The sequence below is a fragment of the Somniosus microcephalus genome, chromosome 3 (assembly GCF_052327205.1).
Source record: "Somniosus microcephalus isolate GS21.2 chromosome 3, FLI_Smic_1.0, whole genome shotgun sequence".
In the NCBI taxonomy this organism is placed as follows: domain Eukaryota; kingdom Metazoa; phylum Chordata; class Chondrichthyes; order Squaliformes; family Somniosidae; genus Somniosus; species Somniosus microcephalus.
Window position 1 is genome coordinate 356,094,925 of NC_140989.1, and position 24,363 is coordinate 356,119,287.

General features: G+C 43.5%; 1 protein-coding gene across 6 annotated transcripts in view; it reads right to left on the minus strand.

The window, feature by feature from the left end:
• Positions 1-414: 414 nt before the first annotated feature.
• The window catches only part of usp33 (ubiquitin specific peptidase 33), an 83,593-nt gene continuing 59,644 nt past the window's right edge, over positions 415-24,363 (minus strand). For 3 of the 6 annotated variants that reach the window (XM_085983460.1, XM_085983458.1, XM_085983459.1), the window contains exons 21-25: positions 22,626-22,707; positions 15,595-15,703; positions 9,914-10,016; positions 8,389-8,457; positions 415-3,207 (exon numbers count right to left, since the gene is read on the minus strand). In XM_085983460.1, the coding sequence (XP_085839586.1) occupies positions 3,053-3,207; positions 8,389-8,457; positions 9,914-10,016; positions 15,595-15,703; positions 22,626-22,707 (518 nt within the window). In that variant the 3' untranslated portion in view covers positions 415-3,052. Of the gene's footprint in view, positions 3,208-8,388; positions 8,458-9,913; positions 10,017-15,591; positions 15,704-16,158; positions 16,238-21,547; positions 21,896-22,625; positions 22,708-24,363 lie in introns of those variants that run through there. The other 3 variants (XR_015077741.1, XR_015077740.1, XM_085983461.1) reach the window with 3 other exon arrangements.

The window sequence follows — 24,363 nt, forward strand, 5'->3', positions numbered from 1 at the left end:
AAGACCTTCTCACCAGCCAGTGTAATGTCTCTGGCATGGAGCTCAAACCCGACCTGCTGACTGAGGCAAGAGTGCTGCCAACTAAGTCAAGGCTGACACAGTAACGCCCCCTCCTCCCCCGGGCTCTATTTGCTTCAAGCTGTTCATCTGTAACATCTTCCCGTCCTGATGAAAGGTCATCGACCTGAAATGTTAACTCTGTTTCTCTCTCCGCAGATGTTGCCTGACCTGCTGAGCGTTTCCTAGCATTTTCTGTTTTTATTACAGAATTCCTGCATCTGCTGTTTTTTCCTTTTGTTTTGCCTAAATGCAGACATATCCCCTGAAGGCAAGTCAGATCGAAGGGACTCTCTCAAGACTCAGGAAAAACAGGTATTTGAGATGACCAAATATTAAAGAGTAAAGTAGCAGAGCTCATGTTGTCACTTGTTTTATTGAACAAAAGAGGCAGTCCCCATTGCTATACAGCATTAAAAGGCAAAGAGAACATCCTCCACTTATTATGCATTCCAACTTTACTTCCACAATTCTGTATTTCTGCATCAGTGCAGCACATTTCCACATTCATGATCCTAATGCCACAAACATAACATGCACAGGTGAGAGAGCAAGTGCTTCGTTCTAAGAGTTGATGTAGCCTGGTTCCATTAATTGCGATTATTGTACAATTAAATTCTTCAAGGTACTCTTGTACATTCCTTACATAAATGATTACTTTTTTTAAAAAAATGCAATAAGATAGTTAGAGTCATAATTTCTTCAAAGTGCAAGTTAAACTTAAATCAGTCACAGTTGAGATTTACATGCGTGTTTAAAAAATAAATTAATACAAAAAAAGCTCAAGGGAAAAACCTGTTGGAAACAGAAAAGTCACATTCTGGCTAACACTTTGCTTTAACTTTATGGAACATTCCTTCGAGGCACATGCTAAGGAGATTGATATTCAAATGATCAACTCAACAAGATTGTTGCACATGAACAATTAGTCATTCTGACAAGCTTCAGGAGCATTTTTGCATCAGTTACATAATTTTACCCTAGAGAATAATCAGCTGCGCTTTTAGTGGAATACTCCCAAGAAGTTTCACAAGAATCATACTTATGAGGCTAAACCCAATTAATACAGGCTCCTTCTGTTGCAGGTTAAAGTTTACACTCGCTGTTTCTGCAATGAAGAGTTTCTCTTTCTTCATTATTTGGACCTTGCAGTAGGAAGTCCAGAGATACATTACAGTAAAATTGAGTTTTATTTCAGCGAGTGGGTATTTCTAGTCATGATACTCCAGCCATCATGAGTGTGGGGCAGGCTTGAAGAACCAGCTTGTTTTTTTTCCTTTCCGTCATGTTCACATGATCAGCTGCAGGCAAGTTATTGAAAGCAGGGCACAGGAAACTCTCTCGTTTTATGGTATTTGAAAACAATGTTTAGACCATCAGTGTGGGAAGATGCCAGTGACTGGAGCGTCTAGAACTAGGGGGGTCAGTGTCTCGGGAGAAGGGGGTCGGCCATTTAGGACGGAGATGAAGAGAAATTTCTTCACTCACGGCGTTGTGAATCTTTGGAATTCTCTATCCCAGAGGGCTGTGAATGGCCAGTCGTCGAGTATATTCAAGATTGAGATCGATAAATTTTTGGACTCTAAGGGGTATGGGATTGGGCGGGAAAGTGGATTTGAGGTCAAAGATCAGCCCTGATGTTATTGAATGGCAGAGCAGGTTCGAGGGCCATATGGCCTACTCCTGCTCTTATGTCTCAATATGTAGGATAGTAACTCGGGAAATAATTTTTATAGTGTCGCTCAAACAACTTTCACACAGCAAGAACCCAGAAATAGCAACCAGCTTTTGGTGGTGCTGGTTGGGTCAAGAGTACACCGGGAGAACTGCCTGCTGTTCAAATAATGCTGTGGGATCTTCAGACCAGCTCAGTTTAACACCTCATCCAGTGGACAACTCAGACTCCCTCAGGAACACTGGCGTGCCAGGAGAGATTATGTGTTCAAGTCCTGGTGTAGGGGTTGATCCTACGACCTTCTGCCTGACGAGGTGACAGTGCTAGAGTTTGATGGCATCTGCGATAATGCAGCACTCTTTAGCAATCCCAGCCTCGATTATGTGCTCAGGCCTCTGGAATGGGACTTGAACCTACAACCTTCTGACTCAAGAGGCGAGAGGGATATCAACTGAGGAAAACCGACAGTAAGGCTCATAAAATTGGAGTGTTTTCACTGGAACAGAAATGGTTCGGGTGATTTAACAGGTTTTCAAAACGATGAAAGGTTGAGAGGGGTTAAACAGTGAAAGATGGGTTTCTACTGGTTTGGAAATTGGTAAACAAGAGCATAAACTCATTACTGCTAGGGGATAGTTAGACTTTCCCCCCCCCACAGAACATGGAATGCTTTACTAAGGCAGAGACTATATCATTGAAAAAGGAATTGGATAAGCATTTGAAAATTATAAAAAGGGAGGGAGAGGGGATTAGAGAAGATAACTACAGTTGAAGAGCCAGCAATGGCACCAGTGCAATGGGCGAAATGGCTTTCTTAGTTACTTGTAATTTCGATGAACACAGTACTTGGAGTAAACCTGCCCCCTACATATTGTGTTTCAACTCATCTTTACAATTTTTGCGAGCTCTCCCGAGAATATTCCTTTCGCAGCCTACAGTAGCACGGACAAGAGTTCTGAAATCTTCAATTTTTCGTCCACAGTGCAGTGCAAACAAAAGATATCAGTGCGTTCCTGAGTCAACTTAATATAAGCAACCCGTTTTTCACACTAGTACGCTTTCAGTGCGCGGGCCTTTCACAGACCAAAGCAACATCCCATACCATCAGAAAACACCTCCAACCCTTTAGTACAGTTTTATCAGGTAAGCCAGAAACCTACATCGAACTATATTACAAAACGGGGGCTACTTTGTGATTGTCCCTAAAACACATCGTTAATGCCACTGCAAGAATTGTTTTCAGAAAGTATCACACCCTGGAATGCTTCGAATCCAGCATAATTCATCACAGTTTCAGTTTTTAAACATCTGCTTTAACAATTATTGCACCGAACGGGTTTCAACCTCAATTTTTTCTTCTACGCACGATGCATCGGGATGGCTGACGCTCTGCCGCAAAGTGATCTCCGGGCCCCCTCCGTAGATGGAGTGCAGGAAGTTCCAGGTCTCTTCTGAGATTTGTCCGGAATCAGCTCCTGGATCGGAACAATGACAAAATGTGATTAGCAGCACTACCCAGAATGGGCTCCACTTAACACACGGGATCTTTGATCCGGTAAATAGCACCCACCCAAATCAAACCCACCAACACATTTAGATGATTCGTTGGGTTTGCTAGGACAGGGCTGCTGGTCTCTCTAGACAAACTGAAACCTGCACGTGGCCAGGTTAGTCAGTCCACGGTTCTGGACTCCCTGCAAATCAGTCAGACCCGATTTGCCTGGTTACAATCGCCATGGACATCAGTTAAATCAAGTTTATGTGGATAAGAAGCTTACATGTTAAATCAATTTCTGTATTTACCAGGCACGTACAAACCTCCTGCATTACAACACTTAAAAGTACTTTAGCAAAATACTGCAGATGCTGGAAATCCAAAATAACAGAAAATGCTGGAAAAACTCAGCAGGCCAGGCAACATCCGTGGAGAGAAAATAGAGTCGACGTTTCGGGTCAAACCCTTTTGTCAAGACTGAAAAAGCACAGGAAATGAAATAGATTAAAAGGCCAGGCTGGGAGAGAACAAAAGAGAAGTGAAGAGACATTAAGAGGTATTCAAAACGAGACGGTGATAGGACTGGTGGAGACAAAAGACGGCTCTAGATTAGGTGTGAAATGCGCTGGCAGAATGGGGGACAGCTGCCGTGTGGGAGAGAAAAAAAAAGGGGGGGGGGGGGAAGGGCCAAAACAAAGGTGCGGATAAAAAATAAGTAAAAATGTAATGGGGGCCGAGGTTATGATCTTAAAAGTACTTAATTGGCTGTAAAGCGCTTTGGGACGTCCTGAGGTGATGAAAGGTGCTGTATAAATACAAGTCTTTTTATCTTGGGTGCCTGGGGCTTTTGACCAATCTAATGTAGACCTCCCCCATACACTTTGGATTCCTATTTGGTGCGGAGTTAGCTGATCTCAGATGCAACAGCAGAGGTAGCATAGTGGCTAGCACTGTTGCCTCACAGCGCCAGGGACCCGGGTTCGAATCCGGCCTCGGGCAACTGTCTGTGTGGAGTTTGCACATTCTCCCTGTGTTTGCGTGGGTTTCCTCCGGGTGCTCCGGTTTCCTCCCACAGTCCAAAGATGTGCGGGTTAGGTTGATTGGCTATGATAAATTGACCCTTAGTGTTAGGGGGATTAAATACGTGGGGTTACGGGGATAGGGTGGGATATGTGTTGGTGTAGGGGTTACGGGGAGCGGGTGGGATATGTGTCGGTGCAGGCTCGATGGGCCGAAATGGCCTCTATCTGCATTGTGGGGTTTCTGTGATCACAGCATTCTAACCCTGTATCACGGTGATAGGAAGAGCGCGGAAAATAGACAAATCTTAGCCTTTGAAACCAGATCTAGGTCTGATCTGCCAAAAGCCATACAACTCTAGCCGTCAGATCTAAACAACTGTGACTAGTAAAGGTATCTGGATTGCTCCAGGAGGCAGGCTGGGTGACCGGTGTTGTCTCCAAAGTCACTTATTAACTCTCAAAATTGTCTCCGCTCCAACTGATTATTTTTTTGCCTCCCTGTAATAATGAATGCATTTAGCCGCCCGCCTTGGCTCAGTAGTAGGACTCTCGCCTCACTCAGAAGAGCAAGGATAGGATGTTCTACAGTGCAGTCCACACCTGCAATACACAGACATACGATGGGCGATTTCAGGCCTTCATTTTGCATTTGATGCCTACATTTTAAGATGGGAGGAGTATCACAAGGGATACATTTGAGGTTTTTTTCTAACCACCAAATATCAAAATCTTTTCTACTTTACAAAAAGGAAACTTTTCAGGAGGTATTGGACATGAAGTTATGATATTTAAAAATAAACTTCAAGGTAGTAAGCCCAATCGGTGTGATCTGCTCTTTCAACAACAATTCTATCAAGGGTGTCAGGACCAGAGGGCTAACTCCAATCAGCCACCTAGAACAGTGCTCTGTTGGCACAATACAACTGGTGGAGCTGCACTGAAGTGGGTGGGAGAACTAGGACTTTAATGGTCAGAAAGGTTAGAGATGACCTCTGTCCTCTACCAAAATTTTCTATAAAATGGAGGGATGAACAGAAGAGGAGGAAAGTGATAGAGGAACCCTCAAAAGAGAAAGAATAAATCAGCTCCAGACTCCCAAGATTTTCATTTGTCTTTGATTACTGAAGATTAAGAATGCCTGGATAACTAGGTTGCGGAAAAATAGTGAAGAATCTCTACCATGAACCCTGTTCTGAATCTTTGTCCAACACCACGTGCACCACTCTACTGAATGGGGAGCACTATTTGGTGAGATTCAGCACTAACTGACCAAGTTGAAGGCTGTTTTGACAAAGGACTGAGCAATGTCCCATCTTGTGGACAAAGTTCACCACTAGTTATCATTCCATAGACTGCTTGGCTATGGAACAAGTTCTGGAACCACTTTAACATTTAAGATTCTGAGGGGGGATTGACAGGGTAGATGCTGAGAGGTTGTTTCCCCTGGCTGGAGTGTCTAGAACTAGGGGGCATAGTCCCAGGATAAGGGGTTGGCCATTTAAGACCGAGATGAGGAGGAATTTCTTCACTCAGAGGGTTGTGAATCTTTGGAATTCTCTGCCCCAGAGGGCTGTGAATGCCGAGTGTTTGAGTATATTCCAGGCTGAGATTAGATAGATTTTTGGACTCTAGGGGAATCAAGGGATATGGAGATCGGGCGGGAAAGTGGAGTTGAGGTCGATGGTCAGCCATGATCATATTGAATGGCGGAGCAGGCTCGAGGGGCCGTATGGCCGACTCCTGCTCTTACTACTTATGTAACATGACTCAATCTGATGGCACTTCTCAGTAGTTGAAACGCTTTAAGACCCATGCACTTTGGGAGATTTTTGCCTCATTCCACTAGGAAGATGAGCCAATGGATGGGAAATGATAACAGATGCAACCTATAGTCAATAAGCATTTGTATTGGGCTCATGGGTAGGAGGACATCTCAGTGCTTTACAAAGAGGAGGAAAGGAAGTAGACAGCATTAACTCTCAGCACCAATATAATGCATAGTCAATCTTCACCACCTGGGAAAAAAACATTGCGCAAGACTTTTTAGTCAACGCTCCTTGCATCTGCATGCATGAAGGACGCCACATCTGTAAGGTCCAGAAGATGGGGACCTCTTGGTGGTACCAAGACTGGAGACATTCCAAAAAAAGGTGCCAGTTGAATTTTCTCGAAATTAGAATTATATAGAATTTGCAGCAGTAACAGGCTATTCGGCACAACTGGTCCATGCCGGTGTTTATGCTCCACACAAGCCTCCTCATCTAACCTTTTAAGGATAACACTCTTCCTTTCTCCCTCATGTGTTTATCTAGCTTCGTCTTAGCTACTCCAGCTTCCTGTTTCTCCCTCAAAACAAAGGCTTACCAGGCTGCAGTTCCCACAGCTTTGAATGGAAGCTCAAATAAGTCAATCCTCTAGAAGGCGGACACTTCTTCAATACAAAGACCGATGGCAATTCACACTCAAATGGAAACTCGGTTGTATGAGAGGCGATCTTATTGAAACATAAGATTGTGAAGGGGTTGGATCGGGTGGATGCGGGGAGGATGTTCCCGATGATGGGTGAAACTAAAACTAGGGGGCATAGTCTTAGAATAAGGGGCTGCTCTTTCAAAACTGAGATGAGGAGGAACTACTTCACTCAGAGGGTGGTAGGTCCATGGAATATGCTGCCCCAAAAAGCTGTAGAAGCTACATCATTACATAAATTTAAAACAGAAAGACAGTTTCCTAGAAGTAAAGGGAATTAAGGTTTACAGGGAGCGGGCAGGAATTTGGACATGAGTCTAGGTTCGGATCGGTCATGGCCCTGTGGGTAGCGGAGCAGGCCCAGGGGCCGTGTAGCCTGATCCTGCTCCTATTTTGTGTGTCTAGTTCTGTTAGATTCAGGAGATGGTTCTGTGATAGTGGATTGGCGGTTAGGATCAGAGCAGCCATGATCTTATTGAATGGCGGAGCAGGCTCGAGGGGCCGATTGGCCTACTCCTGCTCCTATTTCTTATGTTCTTACATAATTTATGATTAAAATATACACAGCAGCTCACCCTATGTGCTCATCAGGTTTCAAAAGATTTAATTAGTGCCCTTGGACTCGTTTGTGGGACAAAGATGATTTTTGTCCATTCACCGAGGTCCCAATACGTTCCCCCACTGAATGCTTGCGTTGGTTCAGTGAAGAATAATCAATAGGACAATAATTTATCACTCAGATCCAGGTAGTGTCTCGAAGACTTTTCAAATATGAAACTGCGGCCCTCAAGACATTTGCAGGGCTTGTCACGGGATATCTCTCGGTCCCAAATCACTTTCCCCAACAATAAATGAACACAGATACCCGCATAGAATTTACAGCACAGAAACAGATCAATTGGCCCAACAGGGGTTTATGCTCCACACGAGCCTCCTGCCACCCTACTTCATCTAACCCTATCAGCATAACCTTCTACAGGAAACTGTGTGTTATCCGGAGGCTAAATGTCCGGCAAGCTCGAGCCACCAGCAAAAATCAGGAGCCGTTTTTTTTCTTTTCGTTGCTTTTTTCTCAACAGTCAAGCTCTGCAAGGTCTGTAGCTAAGCAACAGCTTCAGCTAGAGACACGACAGAGACGCTTGCCGACTGTTTAGAAGCTGTTGCTAAGCAACAGGGTTTGTTGATTCACACGGAGCTGAAAATCTCCGTATGTTTCAACATTAGCGCTGGAGTGTCCGGCAGTTTTGAGGGAACGGCAACAGCTCGGTCCCGTCGGTGCCGGATAGCACAAAGTTTCCTGCATTCCTTTCTCCCTCATGTATTTATGGCCCCTAATTTGAGAGTCTTCCACAAGTGGAAACATCTTCTCTACGTCTACCCTATCAAACCCCTTCATAATTTTAAAGACCTCTATTAGGTCAGCCCTCAGCCTTCTCTTTTCTAGAGGAAAAAAAGCCCCAGCCTATTCTATCTTGTCCCGATAGTTATAACCTCTCAGTTCTGGTAGCTTCCTTATAAATAGTTTTTGCACTTTCTCCAGTGCCTCCATATCCTTTTTGTAATATGGGAGACCAGAATTGTACACAATATCCCAAGTGTGGTCTAACATAACTTATCTTTGCTATTCTATTGCAAAAAAAAGTTACCATGAATCGCGAATGTGCACGTACCTTGTTTTAAAGACACGTGGCTGCTCTTGCCGACACCTATCTTGGTGTTATCAATCGGGCCAGGATACTCTAAGACAGGAAAATAATTAAATGAGCATTAAATCGAGAGGGGATATTTTAACTTGGGGCATATTCTCCTATAATCTGGATATTTATGTAAGTGGCACAAGGCAGATTATAGATCACTACACATACATTTTGCAAATAACACATTTTGCATTTTTGTCATTTGAATGGCATCTTATTAAAGCTGAAATAATAGAACAATTTTAAAAAATAGAAGACCGAATACAGAGGCCAGTAGTATTGCATTCTATCATCTTTATGATATTCAACTGCTACATACGGCTGCGGAGGGCAAGTCCGGTCATAATTAAACGTCCTACAAGATCTCAATACCCAAGAGTCAAAAATTGATCAGAATATAGTTACAACAATGTGCCAAGTAAATCTAAACTTACTTTACAGCACATCACGATTAACAGCTATATAAAATTAGTGTTTATTTTACTTTTGGTTTCTATGATTTCCCAATTTTGTGGTGTCATATTTAAAAATGTTTGTCTGTATGCACTTAAAAAAAAAAAAAAAATTAAAAAAATATTTTATTAGAGTAACTGCAAGACTAAACTAAGACATCCAGGCAGTAAACTCAGGACAACAAACAACTTCCTTGTGCTTAAAGCTAAATTATGGGTTAGAATTTCTGCTAGCGCAGCAGATACTTTGTAATAAATTGAGAAATCGTGGAGCAAAGTCCGCAGAGCAGGTTGAAAAGAATAAGAGATGAGGTAAAGCAGGAAGTGGTGTAAAAGGAGAATTCAAGCTTGTTTTTTTAAAACCTGACATTTGTAGGAGGCAGCAAAGTCTTGGATGCAAGAAGTGACACAGTTTTGAGGTCCTGAGAAAGAACAAGTTGGAGTACAGGTGGTGCAAGGAGTCTGGATTTCAACAGTCAGGATGTAAACACTGATTCACCTGAAATAGTCAGAAGGGAATTCCTACAACCGTCAGGCTTTTGGAACTCAGGCTTCTCATCACCCAACCACTATTACTTCACTTACTCTTTTGTAACTTGTGCTGCTCTGCACGGCAGCCCTTGAACTAGATCTCTCATTAATCCGATTCAGTATGGAGTGAAGGGAAATGGATCCGGGATGGGAAATGCTCGGACTGTATCTCCATTACGCTACAGCCGAGTCAGACATGCACCAGATGCGCGAATGTGAAATCTGAGCCAATCAGCAAGCTTCGCCCTGTGGACAGGTCAGGCATTCGGCCCAGTGAACACATCGGGCGTGGATGCCGAAACGTGACCTGCGGTAGAGCTGGCCGGATGAGCCAAGTTGTCGTTTTCTGTCACTGCATTCTAACGCTCTTATGCCAAATTACCCTCAATACATTCACCCACTAGGAAAATAAAGGCTAGTAAAAAGCACGTCCAGATCACTGAAAATAATACAGCTGGCAAAAGAAGCAATGCGTTAGCCGATGTTTCGTGTTTGCAACATTGTGGTTTACATACCATGTTCCTTGCCTTTGACGAATCCTTCCCATTCTCTAAACCACTGCATGCTAATGCAGTAGATAATAGAAGGCGATTCTTCTTCTTGGAAAGCTTTGTTTAACTATTTAAAAAAAAAACAAAGTTGCAATTACTTTACTGGCCACACTTCACAAACATGCCGAAGGCCTGCAGGAAACAGTTAATAATGCAACAGCACTACGTGTAAAAAGAAAGGAAGACTTGCATTTATATAGCACCTTTCACAAACTCAGGATGTCCCAAAGCGCTTTACAGCCAATTAAGTACTTTTGAAGCGTAGTCACTGTTGTAATGTGGGAAACGCAGCAGCCAATTTGTGCACAGCAAGCTCCCACAAACAGCAATGTGATAATGACCAGATATTCTGTGTGATGTTACAGGAAACTTTTTTTTATCCGGCACGGTTCATCAAAAATTCCAGATAACCGAAAGCAATAGTTAAAAGATACGGAGCTGAGAGCTCCGTATAAAGCAACAAACCCTGTTGCTTAGCAACAGCTTCAGAACAATGTCCACAAGTTGCAAGCGTCTCTGTAGCTTAGCAACAGCTGCAGCCACACCCTTGCCTTCCTCCATTTGTTGCTGTGCAAGTAATAAAAGTTACCTGAACCGACTCCTGAATTTTGCCGGTTAACCGACATTTTCGGTTATTTAGGTGCCGGTAAATCGAAAGGTTCCTGTAGTTGAGGGATAATTATTGGCCAGGCCACCATGTAGAACTCCCCATCTCTTCTAAATAGTGCTATGGGATCTTTTACGTCCATCCAAGGAGGCAGACAGTTTAATGTCTCATCCAAAAGACAGCACCTCAGACAGTGTAGCTCCCCCTCAGTACTGCACTGGAGTGTCAGCCTGGATTATGCACTCGGGTCTCTGGAGTGGAACTTGAACCCAGAACCTTCAGACTCAGAAGCGACATGCTACCCACTGAGTCACAGCTGTCCAAGTACGTGGGTGTAAACTGCCACACTCCGCGTTTCTTACGCTACCGTCTTTGAAGTACTTCTCGTGAAAAGGAGATGTTTTGGAGGGAGTAACAAGATAGGAAAAGGTGGACACTGAGTAGGAAACTGGAGAGAAGTTGTGGAGGAAAGTGAAAATCAAGTGTTTGGAATGGAGGCGAGGGAAGAATGTGGTAAAGCAGAGAGATTTTGGGATTGAATTTGACAGGGCAGAGGTTTGACAAATAGAAACCACTGAGGGTGCAGCAAAGGACAAGCGGCAGAGTGGAGGGTGCATGGGGAGATGCACAGCTAGAGGAGGATGCTCAAATACAATGGTGGTGTGGACAGCAGACAATTTAAAAACAAGGATGCTGAAATTGTTTGGGTGGGCAGGGGAAGGGAGTGGAGCTCGAGAAGGATAGAAAGTTATTATTGAATCTGCTTCCACAGAAATAATTTGAAAATGGGCTACAACAAAAGCACACTATTTCATTCTGCATCAGTAAGTCAATCAAAAATATTTAATTTACATTTAAATTTAATAGAAAACAGTCACCCGAAAGAATTACACACCTTCAAATCGACAATCAGAGTTTTCTTTTAAGACTACTCCGATTTAAATTTGATTTCTTGCGCCCTCAACGGACTCCCAACCTTCAATTTATCCAGAAGCCTGTAGCCCAATTCCCCTTCCACACAAAGTCCTACATTCATAAGAACATAAGAAGTAGGAGCAGGAGTAGGCCATACGGCCCCTCGGGCCTGCTCCGCCATTCAATAGGATCATGGCTGATCCGAACCTAGACTCACCTCCACTTCCCTGCCCTCTCCCCGTAACCCCTAATTCCCTTACCTGCTAGGAAACTGTCTAGCTCCGTTTTAAATTTATTTAATGTTGCAGCTTCCACAGCTCTCTGGGGTAGCAAATTCCATAGATTTACTACCCTCTGAGTAAAGAAGTTTCTGCTCATCTCAGTTTTGAAAGGGCAGCCCCTTATTCTAAGATTATGCCCCCTAGTTCTAGTCTCACCCATCAGTGGAAACATCCTCACCGCATCCACCCGATCAAGCCCCCTCACAATCTTATATGTTTCGATAAGATTGCCTCTCATTCTTCTGAGCTCCAATGAGTAGAGTCCCAACCTACTCAACCTTTCCTCATACGTCAACCCCCTCATCTCTGGAATCAACCGAGTGAACCTTCTCTGAACCGCCTCAGGAGCAAGTATATCTTTTCTTAAATATGGAAACCAAAACTGCACGCAGTATTCCAGGTGTGGCCTCACCAATACCCTGTAAACTGCCGCAAGACTTTCCTGTTTTTATACTCCATCCCCCTTGCAATAAAAGCCAAGATTCCATTGGCCTTTCTGATCACCTGCATACTAACTTTTTGTTTCACATGCACCAGGACCCCCAGATCCCTTTGTACTGTAGCACTTTGCAGTTTCTCTCCATTTAGATAATAACTTGCACTTTGATTTTTTCTGCCAAAGTGCATAACCTCACACTTTCCAACATTATATTCCATCTGCCAAATCTCTGCCCACTCACTCAGCCTGTCTATGTCCTTTTGCAGGTTTTTTACGTCCTCCTCACTCATTGCTTTCCCTCCCACTTTGTATCGTTGGCAAACTTGGATATGTTGCACTCGGTCCCTTCCCAAATCATTAATATAGATTGTAAAGAGTTGGGGTCCCAGCACTGACCACTGCGGAACACCACTAGTTACTGATTGCCAGCCCGAGAAGGAACCATTTATCCCAACTCTTTGTTTTCTGTTAGATAGCCAATCTTCCACCCATACCAGTATACTACCCCCAATCCCGTGATTTTTTATCTTGATCAGTAATCTTTTGTGTGGCACCTTGTCAAATGCCTTTTGGAAGTCCAAATACACTAGATCCACTGGTTCCCCTTTATCCACCCTGTATGTTACATCCTCAAAGAATTCGAGCAAATTTGTCAAACATGACTTCCCCTTCATAAAACCATGCTGACTCTGTCCTATTAAATTATGTTTATCCAAATGCTCTGTTACTGTTTCCTTAATAATGGACTCCAACATTTTACCAACCACAGATGTTAGGCTAACTGGTCTATAGTTTCCAGCTTTTTGTCTACTTCCCTTCTTAAATAAGGGTGTTACATTAGCAGTTTTCCAATCTGCCGGGACCTTTCCGGAGTCCAGGGAGTTTTGGAAAATAATCACCAATGCATCCACAATCCCTACCGCTACTTCTCTCAAGACCCTAGGATGTAGGCCATCAGGTCCGGGGGATTTATCCGCCTTAAGTCCCATTATTTTACCGAGTACCACCTCCTTAGTGATTTTAATTGTGTTTTTGTGTTTAGCTCCTCCCCCCCCCCCCCCCCCCCCATTGCCCCCTGTTTGTCCAGTGTTGGGATATTTTTAGTGTCCTCTACTGTAAAGACTGATACAGAATATTTATTCAGCGTCTTTGCCATCTCCATGTTCCCCACCACTAGTTTCCCGGTCTCATCCTCTAAGGGACCAACGTTCACTTTAGCCACCCTTTTTCTTTTTATATAGCTGTAGAAACGCTTGCTATCTGTTTTAATATTTTTTGCTAGTTTACTTTCATAATCTATCTTCCCTTTCTTAATTAATCTTTTAGTTATTCTTTGCTGGCTTTTAAATGCTTCCCAATCTTCTATCCTCCCACTAGATTTGGCTATTTTATATGCCCTTGTTTTCAGTCAGATGCTATCCTTTATTACTTTACTAAGCCACGGATGGCTGACTTTTCTTTTACTCCCCTTTTTCCTCAGTGGAATATATTTTTCTTGAAAGATGTGAAATATCTCCTTGAATGTACACCACTGCTCTTGTACCGTCTTACACTTCAATCTGTTTTCCCAGTCCACTTTAGTCAATTCTACTCTCATACCTTCATAGTCTCCTTTATTTAAGCTCACCACCTCCATCCTCGCACAACCCCTATGGACCCCACAAAGCTATTTCAAGGACCCTGCCATCGTATGCAAATCCCTCCATTCAGTGTTGGATTACAGTTTGACCCTCTCCTCCAACATCAGGGGGCTGATTTTTCCACTACTAAAAGGACCTGTCCCTTGAATTTTCTTAGAACCACCCATGTATCGCTGTTAATTGCAACTTCATGAGGATAAGCTATACAGTTAAAAGGAAGCAGAGTCACACTAGCAAGTCGGTCACTGGAAATCAAAGACGGAACCTTCAGGTCTGCACAGATTAGCCACACCAGATTATCAAGGGAGCTCACTTGAGCATTATTTCAAATGGAATTAAGAGAATTAAAACATATTAAAATATTAGAAACATTAACTCAAAAATTAACACCAGTCTTTCACTTTCAATGAACGACAGAAATAACCCTTTGAAGTGATTTCTTTAACCTAAAAGTTATTTGAGCCGATTATATGCAAGGTGAGGGCGAGAGAGCTGGAAAGAACGTCTTAATGAAGTGAGTGAGTTCATATTTACAAATGGGTTATACTGCTGAAAGATTATCCTTGTTACTGCGCACACTAGCTTCATTTTTTCCTATTAATCATTAAAGAATGGGTCAAAATGCTGTGATGCAGTTGAGCGCAGACATGCCATTAGCTGGTTCACGACGGGGATTGAAAACATGTTTAAAAAGTGCCGGAGACTTTAATGCAGGTGATATTCTTGCCTCTTTTCCCTCCCAACACAAATGAACAACAGGAGGGGACAAGGCAATTTTACTGAAATTAAGGTGCTTAATTTGTTTTTGCTAAGTTTAACTAAAGGTGTTAAGCTGATATACACGCTGTGAACCTTTAGTCGTGTGTGCTTAGTGCACAAGGCAATGAGACACGCTCACAAAACCTAACAAAACAGAAACCAATTAACGCCAGATGCTCAGTACAAAAGGCAATATAGTTGGAACTTGCCGAGTGAGGCAAGAAAATTGCAACGGCTGGAAATCTGAAATAAGAACTAAGTGCTGGAAATACTCAGGTCAGTCAGCATGGTTTGGTATCGTCTATACATTTGACCAATTTGGACCGAGTTGCTGCATCCAAGGCAGTTCATGTAAATTAGAAACCATATGGGTTCCAATGCCGAGACATAACACTTAACACTTGTCCCCACCCCAATTTTCAGCCAATTTATTAACCCATTCCCAGGCTCTGCTCTTTCAAAATGCTGGCACAGGCACGATGGGTTGAATGGCTTCCTTCAGCGCTGGATGATTCTATTTTGATTTTTCAGGGTAAATTGATAAAACCCGATAGCTATCTCCCACCACACCACTGTTCGAAAAGTTTGATATCAGTGTTTATTGTCTAAAGTGCCATTCTATGATTCTATGACATCCCAGTGCTACTTTCTTGGAGGAGGCAACTTTTCCCACACAAAATTTTTAGATCTTAGTCCCTGGTCTTGTTCGCCCCACTACCTTGCACTACCATAGCAGAAGGCTTAATACTGCACAGGCTGAAATGGCTAAACTAACCATCAGAAATTGTGCAAAGATTTTACCTGATTTCGTTCCGATTTTTTTCCTGATTAAAATGGAAAACCTTTTAGTGCAACCGAATACTCAACTAAAACACTAAAATCCCCAAACTATACACCCTGAAAACTCTAGATTTCAAGTTTGGGTAGGACACACACACATTTCAGTCCATGTTGAAATGCAAACAGAACCTAAGATTTTTAACAAGGCATTTTTGTTTCCCTACCCGTATGAACATTTCCAGTTCCATCTTCCTTCTCTTTTCAAGCTTTTCAATCTCGATCTGACAGGTTTGGCAGGTGTAGAGATGATTGACAGCTGGTCCTCCTCCATACCTGACATGAGAGCAGAACAGAAGTTCTAGTCTTTGTAGAACTTACATTGTTGCATGTCAAATCAAGAAAGAAAGATGAAAGAACTTGCAGTTACATAGAAGCTTTCATGACCTCAGGATGTCCGAAAGCGCGTTACAGCCAATGAAGTAATTTTGAAGCAGTCACTGTTGTAATGTAGGAAATGCGGCAGTTAATTTGCGCACAGCAAGCTCCCACAAACAGCAGAGAGATAAATGACCAGTTAATCTATTTTAATTATGATGGTTGAGGGATAAATATTGGCCGAGACACGGAGTAATGATTTGGGATCTTTTACATCCACCCGAGAGGACATCTCAGTGCATAGTGTCAGCCTAGATTATGTTCTCAAGACTCTGGAGTGGAACTCAAAGAAAAATTACATATGCACATTTATACATGGCTGCCAATAGGATTTTGATGAAGCATATTTTTACCTGGGTTTGCATGTCACCGTTCAGTGTTGTGAGTAAACTGACTAAGATACTCCACTACCTTTACTAGCAGCTGGATTAGCTAGAAGTAATTGAACAAAACAGATAATTGTTCAGGAGTTACACAGATCTTTTCTGTTATGTGCGATATAATAAAAAGGCTCTAAAAACGCAGAGTGAAATCCATATTTGACCTCCTGGGGATGTGACTACGTTAAGTTCAGGTGCCAGAATTTCTAACGAGAAGTCACAAGATTGGGCCCATCCTAACCACTGTTCCCCCTAAGCTGCACGCGCACACAGCACTCTTGATTGGGCCGCGCAGTTAAACAAACGGGCCACACACTTGCGCGGCACACTGACCGAAGCTTCGCGCCGGGGACGCTGACTCGAGGCAGGCAGCTGCGCGGTAATCGCCCCTCATTGGCAGGCTAGCGTGATTGACAATAACAGAAAACGCTGGAAAAACTCAGCAGGCCAGGAAAATCCATGGAGAGAGAAAGAGAGTCAACGTTTCAGGTCGAAGACCCTTCGTCAGGACTGAGAAAAAAACAGGAAACGAAACAGATTAAGAAGCAAGTTATGGGGGCTGGGAAATGGGGGAGGGGATGAAAGAACAAAAGGGAAGGACTGGGAGAGGTGAAGAGACATTAAGAGATATTCAAGGCGAGACGAGATGGTAATAGGACAAGTAAAGAGACAAACAATGGCTCTAGATGAAGTGTGAAATGCGCTGGCAGAGTGAGAGGCAGCTGCCATGTGGGAGAGAGAGAGGGAAAAGGCACAAACCAAAAGTGAGGATAAAAAATATATAAAAGTATGATAGGGGCCGAGGGTATGATCTGAATTTGTTGAACTCGATGTTGAGCCCGGAAGGCTGTAAAGTGCCTAATCGGAAGATGAGGTGCTGTTCCTCGTGCTTACGCTGAGATTGACAGGCGTGTCCAGCCACTGACGTGTGTTTGCAGGCTCTCAACCAGGGTTCCCTGGCCAATCAGTGCGAAAAGAAGGTGGGACTCTCCCAAAGCACGTCATTGGCTGGACTAACCCGTCAATCAGATGGCTGCCAGTGAGGGGCGGTTACCGTCCAGCTGCCGCCTCCAGTCAGCGGCGTGGGAGCGCGAGTACAGCCCGAGGGGGTTGTTAGACAGTCAAAGAAAGTCAGATCAGTGAGTACCTCAGCAACCCGAGTGCTGGTCAGCACACAATCCTGGCCAGGAACAGGCATAGTGCTAAGTTCAAGAAACATTATTTTACTAATCTGCAGGGCTATTGGCCACACTGGGAAATCCCCAGGAGGTCCTTTGCAGAGGACAGAAATTGTACCAGGACGTGGATCCAACAGGTCTCGGCCTGTTGGTAGTTTCTGTGGGGACTTGTTTGAGACAGAACCTCCATCTGCCCCCAAAATTGCCCGTGTCAGGAATTTCCTCATTCTCAGCATGGTTTATGCAAAACAGCCAGTATGCCTGCATTAACCAGCCAAACAAGCCATTAGCCAGAGGATCCAGGTAACGGTGTGAGCCAAAAATGCAAGCATTACCAGAACATCAGTCCCCCTTTATAAGGGACGCAATTGGCCCTTTAAAAAAAAAACCTGTTGTGCCAGTGAGGTCAATGATTCTGCAGTACTTACTCTAAATATAACTGCTACCCTTTGTTTATGGCTCAAATACTTTTGGATCAACTGTTTGATTTGACACCAGTTTTTGGGTCATTCACTTTGGTCCCCAATTTTAACATGCAAAGGCTGAAACACTTTGCTTAAGAACATAAGAATTAGGAGTAGGAGGCCAGACGGCCCCTCGAGCCTGCTCCATCATTTAATAAGATCATGGCTGATCTTCAATCTCAACTCCATTTTCCCGCCTGATCCCCATAGAATCCAAAAATCTATCCATCGCGGCCTTGAATATACTCAACGACTGAGCATCCACAGCCTTCTGGGGTAGAGAATGCCAAAGATTCACAGGCCCCCGAGTGAAGAAATTCCTCTTCGTCTCAGTACTAAATGGCCTACCCCTTATCCTGAGACTATGCCCCCTAGTTCTAGACACTTCAGCCAGGGGAAACAACCTCTCAGCATCTACCCTGTCAATCCCCTTCAGAATCTTGTATGTTTCAATGAGATCACCTCTCATTCTTCTAAACTCATGAGAGTATCGGCCCATTCTACACAATCTCTCCTCATAGGACAGCCCTCTCACCCCAGGAATCAATCTAGTGAACCTTTGTTGCACTGCCTCCGAGGCAAGTATATCCTTCCTTAGATAAGGAGACCAAAACTGTGCACAGTACTCCAGGTGTGGTCTCACCAAAGCCCTGTACAATCATAGTAAGACTTCCTTACTCTTAAGAGCAGGGATTAATATTATGGAGAATGTATGAGAGCAAAACATTAGAAGTGAAATTCGTAAATTAACATCTTTGCGTCACCATACTAGAAAACATTTCCAAGTCAGTCTGATTGGTTCTTCTGTCCAGGAAGAAAGCTGAATATTTATTTCTGTTAAATCATAGCTTTTCCTGCTTTTTGTTTTTAATTTGGGAATACAAATTGTGTATGTGTTTTTCTGTACTTGTGAATAAGTGCTTTCTGAATAAATGCTTTCTGAATACGTGTTGCATTTCTGACATATTACATGGGGGGTGTGCTGGTTCAAGAAGTCAACGTTTATTAATGGAAGTGACTGAAGTTGAAAATTCCTGTTTTTGTTCAATTTTTTTTTTTTTTTTTTAATACTGTGAACTAAAGCACTTTATATTTATTGGGTGTCTGGTTGCATTGTGAATAATATTCTAATTACTTATGTGGATGCCCAGCACGTCGGCGCCATAGGAAAGCTGCTGCTTGTGGGGCCATTGCTATAGTGACAAGAGGAATGGGCTATACGGTGAAAACTTTAAAATTAATACAAATTATATGAATAGATATGCCTCTTTTAACTCACCTTGGGCTTTTGGACTGTTTGTCTACACACAACCGTGTAACCGAGTGATGTTTCTAAAGTGTTAATGCATTATTATGCAGTTCTTTTATACTGTATCCCAGTTATTTCTGACAAGTAATTAAAAAAGAGTTTGTACATGTTTGTAAAAGCTTTTAATTAATTCTACTGTAAATAATCTTGCAGAATAGCCATATAAATGACAAATGAATTTCAATATAGATAAGTGAGGTGTTGTATTTTGGTAGGAGGAATAAGGAGGCCACCTACTCCTTGGAAAATCGGAGTCTAAATTGAGTAGAGGTGCAAAGGGATCAAGGGGTCTAGATTCACAAATCATTAAAAGTAGCAACACAAGTTAAAAAAAGCCACAAAAGTACAAATAAAGCACTGGGGTTCATTTCTGGAGGAATAGAATTCAAAAGCAGAGAAGTTATGGTAAACTTTAATATAGAACCTTGCATGATTGTCTCATGATTTGAGATGGTGGGGTGGCAATACGGCATTACTGTATATATGCTTTTAAGTGGCTGCTGTAGTTCTAAAAGTTGTAGTCGTCAAATTTGCCCACGGACAAAAAGGTCGCGCTCAAAGGAGTTCGTGGCCCAATCAGTATTAAAAAAATTAGAGGGAACACTGTTCCCAACACAGTTAGACAGTCCTCTCCCTCGTTTGTGTGGTGGCCGGGAATCGATAAAGAAATCGAGGATATGACCAAGAGATGCACAGGATGCCAGAAGGTCCAAAACGCTCCACCACAGGCCCCGCTACATCAATGGGAGTGGCCCTCATCTCCATGGCAACGGGTACACATTGATTTCGCTGGTCCATTTATGGACTCAATGTTTCTAATCGCTGTGGACGCCCATTCGAAATGGCCAGAGGTCATTAAAATGTCCTCCACCACCACGGAGAAAACTATTGCAGTCCTAAGGACCATCTTCGCCAGGAATGGGTTGCCAGAACAGATCTGTTCCGACAATGGCCCACAGTTTGTGTCTGAGGATTTCCGGAGGTTCCTGAAGAATAATGGGGTGAAACATTACACATCTGCCCCATATCATCCAGCCACAAATGGATTGGCTGAGAGGTTTGTTCAGACCTTTAAAAAGGCCATAAAGGCAATGTATAATGACGACATACCACTGCAACACAAGGTGGATAGCTTCCTGTTTGCTTACCGGAATGCGACACATGCAGTAACCAACCAAACTCCAGCCATACTGTTTTTCAACCGGAGACTAAGATGTCGCTTGGATTTGCTCAAACCAAACATAAGACGAGATGTTGAGGATAAGCAGTTCCAGCACATAAATGAAAAGCCAACCAGGAGCTTCAAGATAGGGCAACCAGTCTTGGCCCGCGACTACCGAACAGAAAAATGGCAGCCAGGCACGATATGCACACAGCAGGGACCACTAATGTACACAGTGGACGTTGGAGAGGGCATAGTGAGATGCCATGCTGACCAGATTCTAGAGTCACAGGAACAAGCCAAACCTGTACCACAAGCATGTGCACCTGGTAATGAGCCCGAAGTACAGATTGCGTCTACCTCAGAAGCAGGGGTATTGGAAGCTGACGAACCAACCAATGACAATGAGCCAGAATTGACTCCACCGCCAGAACAGGATACTCGAAAAAGGCGCTATCCAGTCCGGATCAGGAAGCCTCCTCAAAGACTGAACTTATAAATGACTATTTCAGTTGATGTATATATTACTGAGAAAATTGTAATTGTAATTAGTTATTATTTAGTTGTTAAATGAATGTTATGTACTGTTTATCTAAAAGGGGAGGAATTGTTGTGTATGTACCTTTAAGGGAATAACTGGTCTTAGGCTGCAGTACCGGCAGTGACCACCCCTGTATAAAAGGCCCTAGCAGGCTTCTGTAGTTTCAGTTTCAAGCTGCCTCTTGTTCAGTAAAGTACCTGTTAAACTGTTCTACCGAAGTCCGTGTATTATTGAGGCGCGGACTTTACATAATGGATTAAGTCTTGCTTGTGCTGCATAAAGTTAAATCACTGTCCCCAATACAGGTCAACAAATGTCTTTTGTTGTTGAGAAAGACCATCAACGAAGCAGTACAACTTGTATTTATGGAGCGCATTTAACAGAAGAACACATCCCAAGGCATTTCACAGGAGCGCAATCTGACAAAAATTGACACCGAGCCAAGAGAGAAAATATTAGGAGGGGTGACCAGAAGGAGGGTCTTAAGAAAGAGATAAGAGGTGGAGGCAGAGAGGTGTAGGGAGGGAAAATATTTGGGCCGGACTTAGGGTGCAACAAACTCAACTGACTTGGTCAGTACATTTTGCCCCAGTGGTGTGACTATTATAAACCTCTGAGGCTACCGCTTAGTAAAAAATATTGATGCACACATTTTGGGTGGGGCCACGCCAGGGTCTGAACCAAAAGGCATCAAGATCATTGACTTACCAGAAGAGTGGTACAGGAAACTTTGGTTTATCCGGAGGTTAACTGTCCGGAATGCTCGAGCCACCGGCAAAAATCAGGAGCCGTTTCGTTAGGTTTTTTTTCTTTTCGTTGCTTTTTTTTTTTTCACCAGTCAGGCTCTGCAAGGTCTCGCTGAAGCTGTTGCTAAGCTACAGAGACGCTTGCAAGGTACGGCCTGACTGTTTAGAAGCTGTTGCTAAGCAACAGGGTTTGTTGCCAGATACGGAGCTCAAAATCTCCGTATGTTTCAACATTAGTGCTGGTTTGTCCGGCAGTTTTGATGGGACGGCAACAGGTCGGTCCCGTCGGTGCCGGATAGCACAAAGTTTCCTGTATCACAACACAGAAACAAAAGATCCATTGATGCCCATCAGCTGCCAGCACAGTCCCACGACAGAACGCGAGGAACTTGAAACAAGCAATGACTTAAACACAAAATAAAAAATATATAATGGTGCTCTGCTGCTGAAGGAATCTGGACACTGAACATTCCATCCAGCATCTCCAGTGAAGGCCACACCAAAAATACAAACAAAATGGAGCAACAATTTACAGGGAAGACTCCAAAAATCTTTTGACTGCAACAACAGTGAGACAATGCTGACTGAAGTAAAATGACAGACTTATCTTGTGGCTCAAGTATAAGATCACCCAGCCTTTTAGATTTTAAAAAAGAATTTTAAACCAGAATTTTGGGCATATCATCTGTGAAAATGGAAAATCAATGGGCTTGCACATAATATAGAAAGGGACCACTGGTTAGTGCATCAAATTCCACTTCAGCAGTTCTGGGATTTTGAGTTTGTTTACATGATGGTATTGCATAACTATCTTTCAGGGATCGAATGTCATGATTCCATCTATATTAGGTTTGCCTTTCACAAGTATGTTTATCATGTGAAAACCAACGGCCTTGCAAATAAGAAGTCGGAGTTGACAATCTGTAAAGGCGCTATTGAACATGAGCAGTTACTCAGTGAAAAATTAACCCTGAACAGTCACCTCCCATAGGAGGAGAGGTGAATATGACCTTTGATGGAAAAGGTGCCACATTACTCACCTGCTGTACAGATAGTCCCACACATTCTGAGGCAACATCACTATCAGGTCATCTATGTAACTGGCCTTCTGAGGGGGGACACCTGTAACAGACACGTTTCAGTGAATAGAACACTTCTCCCCCAATTAACCATATATGTTGACTAGCCATATGGCCTGTTTCTATAATAAAAACAGAAAATGCTGGAAATACTCAGCCGCACAGGCAGCATCTGTGGAGAGAGAAACAGAGTTAACGTTTCAGGTCGATGACCTTTCGTCAGAACTAGAAAAGGTTAGAGATGCAACAGGTTTTAAGCAAGTAGAGAGGCAGGAAAAGGGAGATGGGGAGGAAAGAACAAAAGGGAAGGTCTGTGATAGGGCGGAAGGCAGGAGAGATTAAATGACAAACGGGATGATGGTGCAAGGTGAAAGGAGATGGTAATGGGACAAGTAAAGAATCAAAAAAGTTGAGTCTAGAGGAGGTGTAAATGTGAATCAGAACCATCAGCAACAGCTGCTGTCCGAAAAAATGGGGGCAGAGGTCATGATCTGAATTTGTTGAACTCATGTTGAGTCCAGAAGGCTGTAAAGTGCCTACTAGAAAGATGAGGTGCTGTTCCTCAAGCTTGCTTTGAGCTTCATTGGAACAGTCTAGGCCGAGGTCAGAGAGATCAGAGTGGGAGTGGGGCAGGGAATTAAAACGACAGGCGACCAGAAGCTTGGGGTCACGCTTGCGGACTGAACAGAGGTGTTCCACAAAGTGGTCACCCAATCTGCGTTTGGTCTCCTCAATGTAGAGACCACCGCATTGTGAGCAGCGAACACAGTATACTAGATTGAAAGTAGCACAAGTAAATCGCTGTTTCACCTGGAAGGAGTGTCTGGGGCCTGGACAGTGGGAAGGGTGGAGGTAAAAGGGCAGGTATTGCATTTCCTGCGCTTGCACAGGAAAGCGCCGTGGGAAGGGGAGTGGGTGTGATAGAGGAGTGTTCCAGGGTGTCGTGGAGGAAACGGTCCCATCGGAATGCTGAAAGGGGAGGGATGGGGAAGATGTGTTTGGTGGTGGGATCACGCTGGAAATGGCAGAGGATGATCCGTTGAATGTGGAGGCTGGTGGAGTGGAAGATGAGGACAAAAAGAACCCTATCTTGGTCCTGGGAGGGAGGGAGGGGGTGAAACCAGAAGTGCAGGAAATGGAACGGACACAGTCGAGGGCCCCGTCAACCACGGTGATGGGGAATTCTCAGCTGAAGAAAAAGGAGCTGATGCGGCAGAGATGGAGAAACTGGGAGAATGGAATAGAGTCCTTACAAGAAGTGTAGTCAAGGTAGGTGTGGGAGTCAGTGGGCTTATAGTGGATTTTGGTCAATAGCCTATTCCCAGAAATAGAGACAGAAGTCGAGGCAGGGAAGGGAAGAGTCAGAGATGGGACCATGTGAAGTTGAGGGAAGGGTGGAAACTGGAAGCAAAGTTGAAGAAGTTTTCCAGTTCGGGGCGAGAGCAGGAAACGGCACCGATACAGTCATCAATGTACAGGAAACTTTGGTTTATCCGGAGGTTGTATGTTCGGAAACCTCGATCTAACGGCAGAAATCAGCAGCCGTTTTGGTTAGGTTTTTTTTCTTTCCCTAGCGTTTTTTTTAATTTTTTTTTTTTATAAACAGTCAGGCTCTGGAAAGCGTCTCTGTAGCTTAGCAACAGCTTCAGAGACGCTTCCAAGGTACGGGCCGAGTGTTTACAAGCTGTTGCTAAGCAAC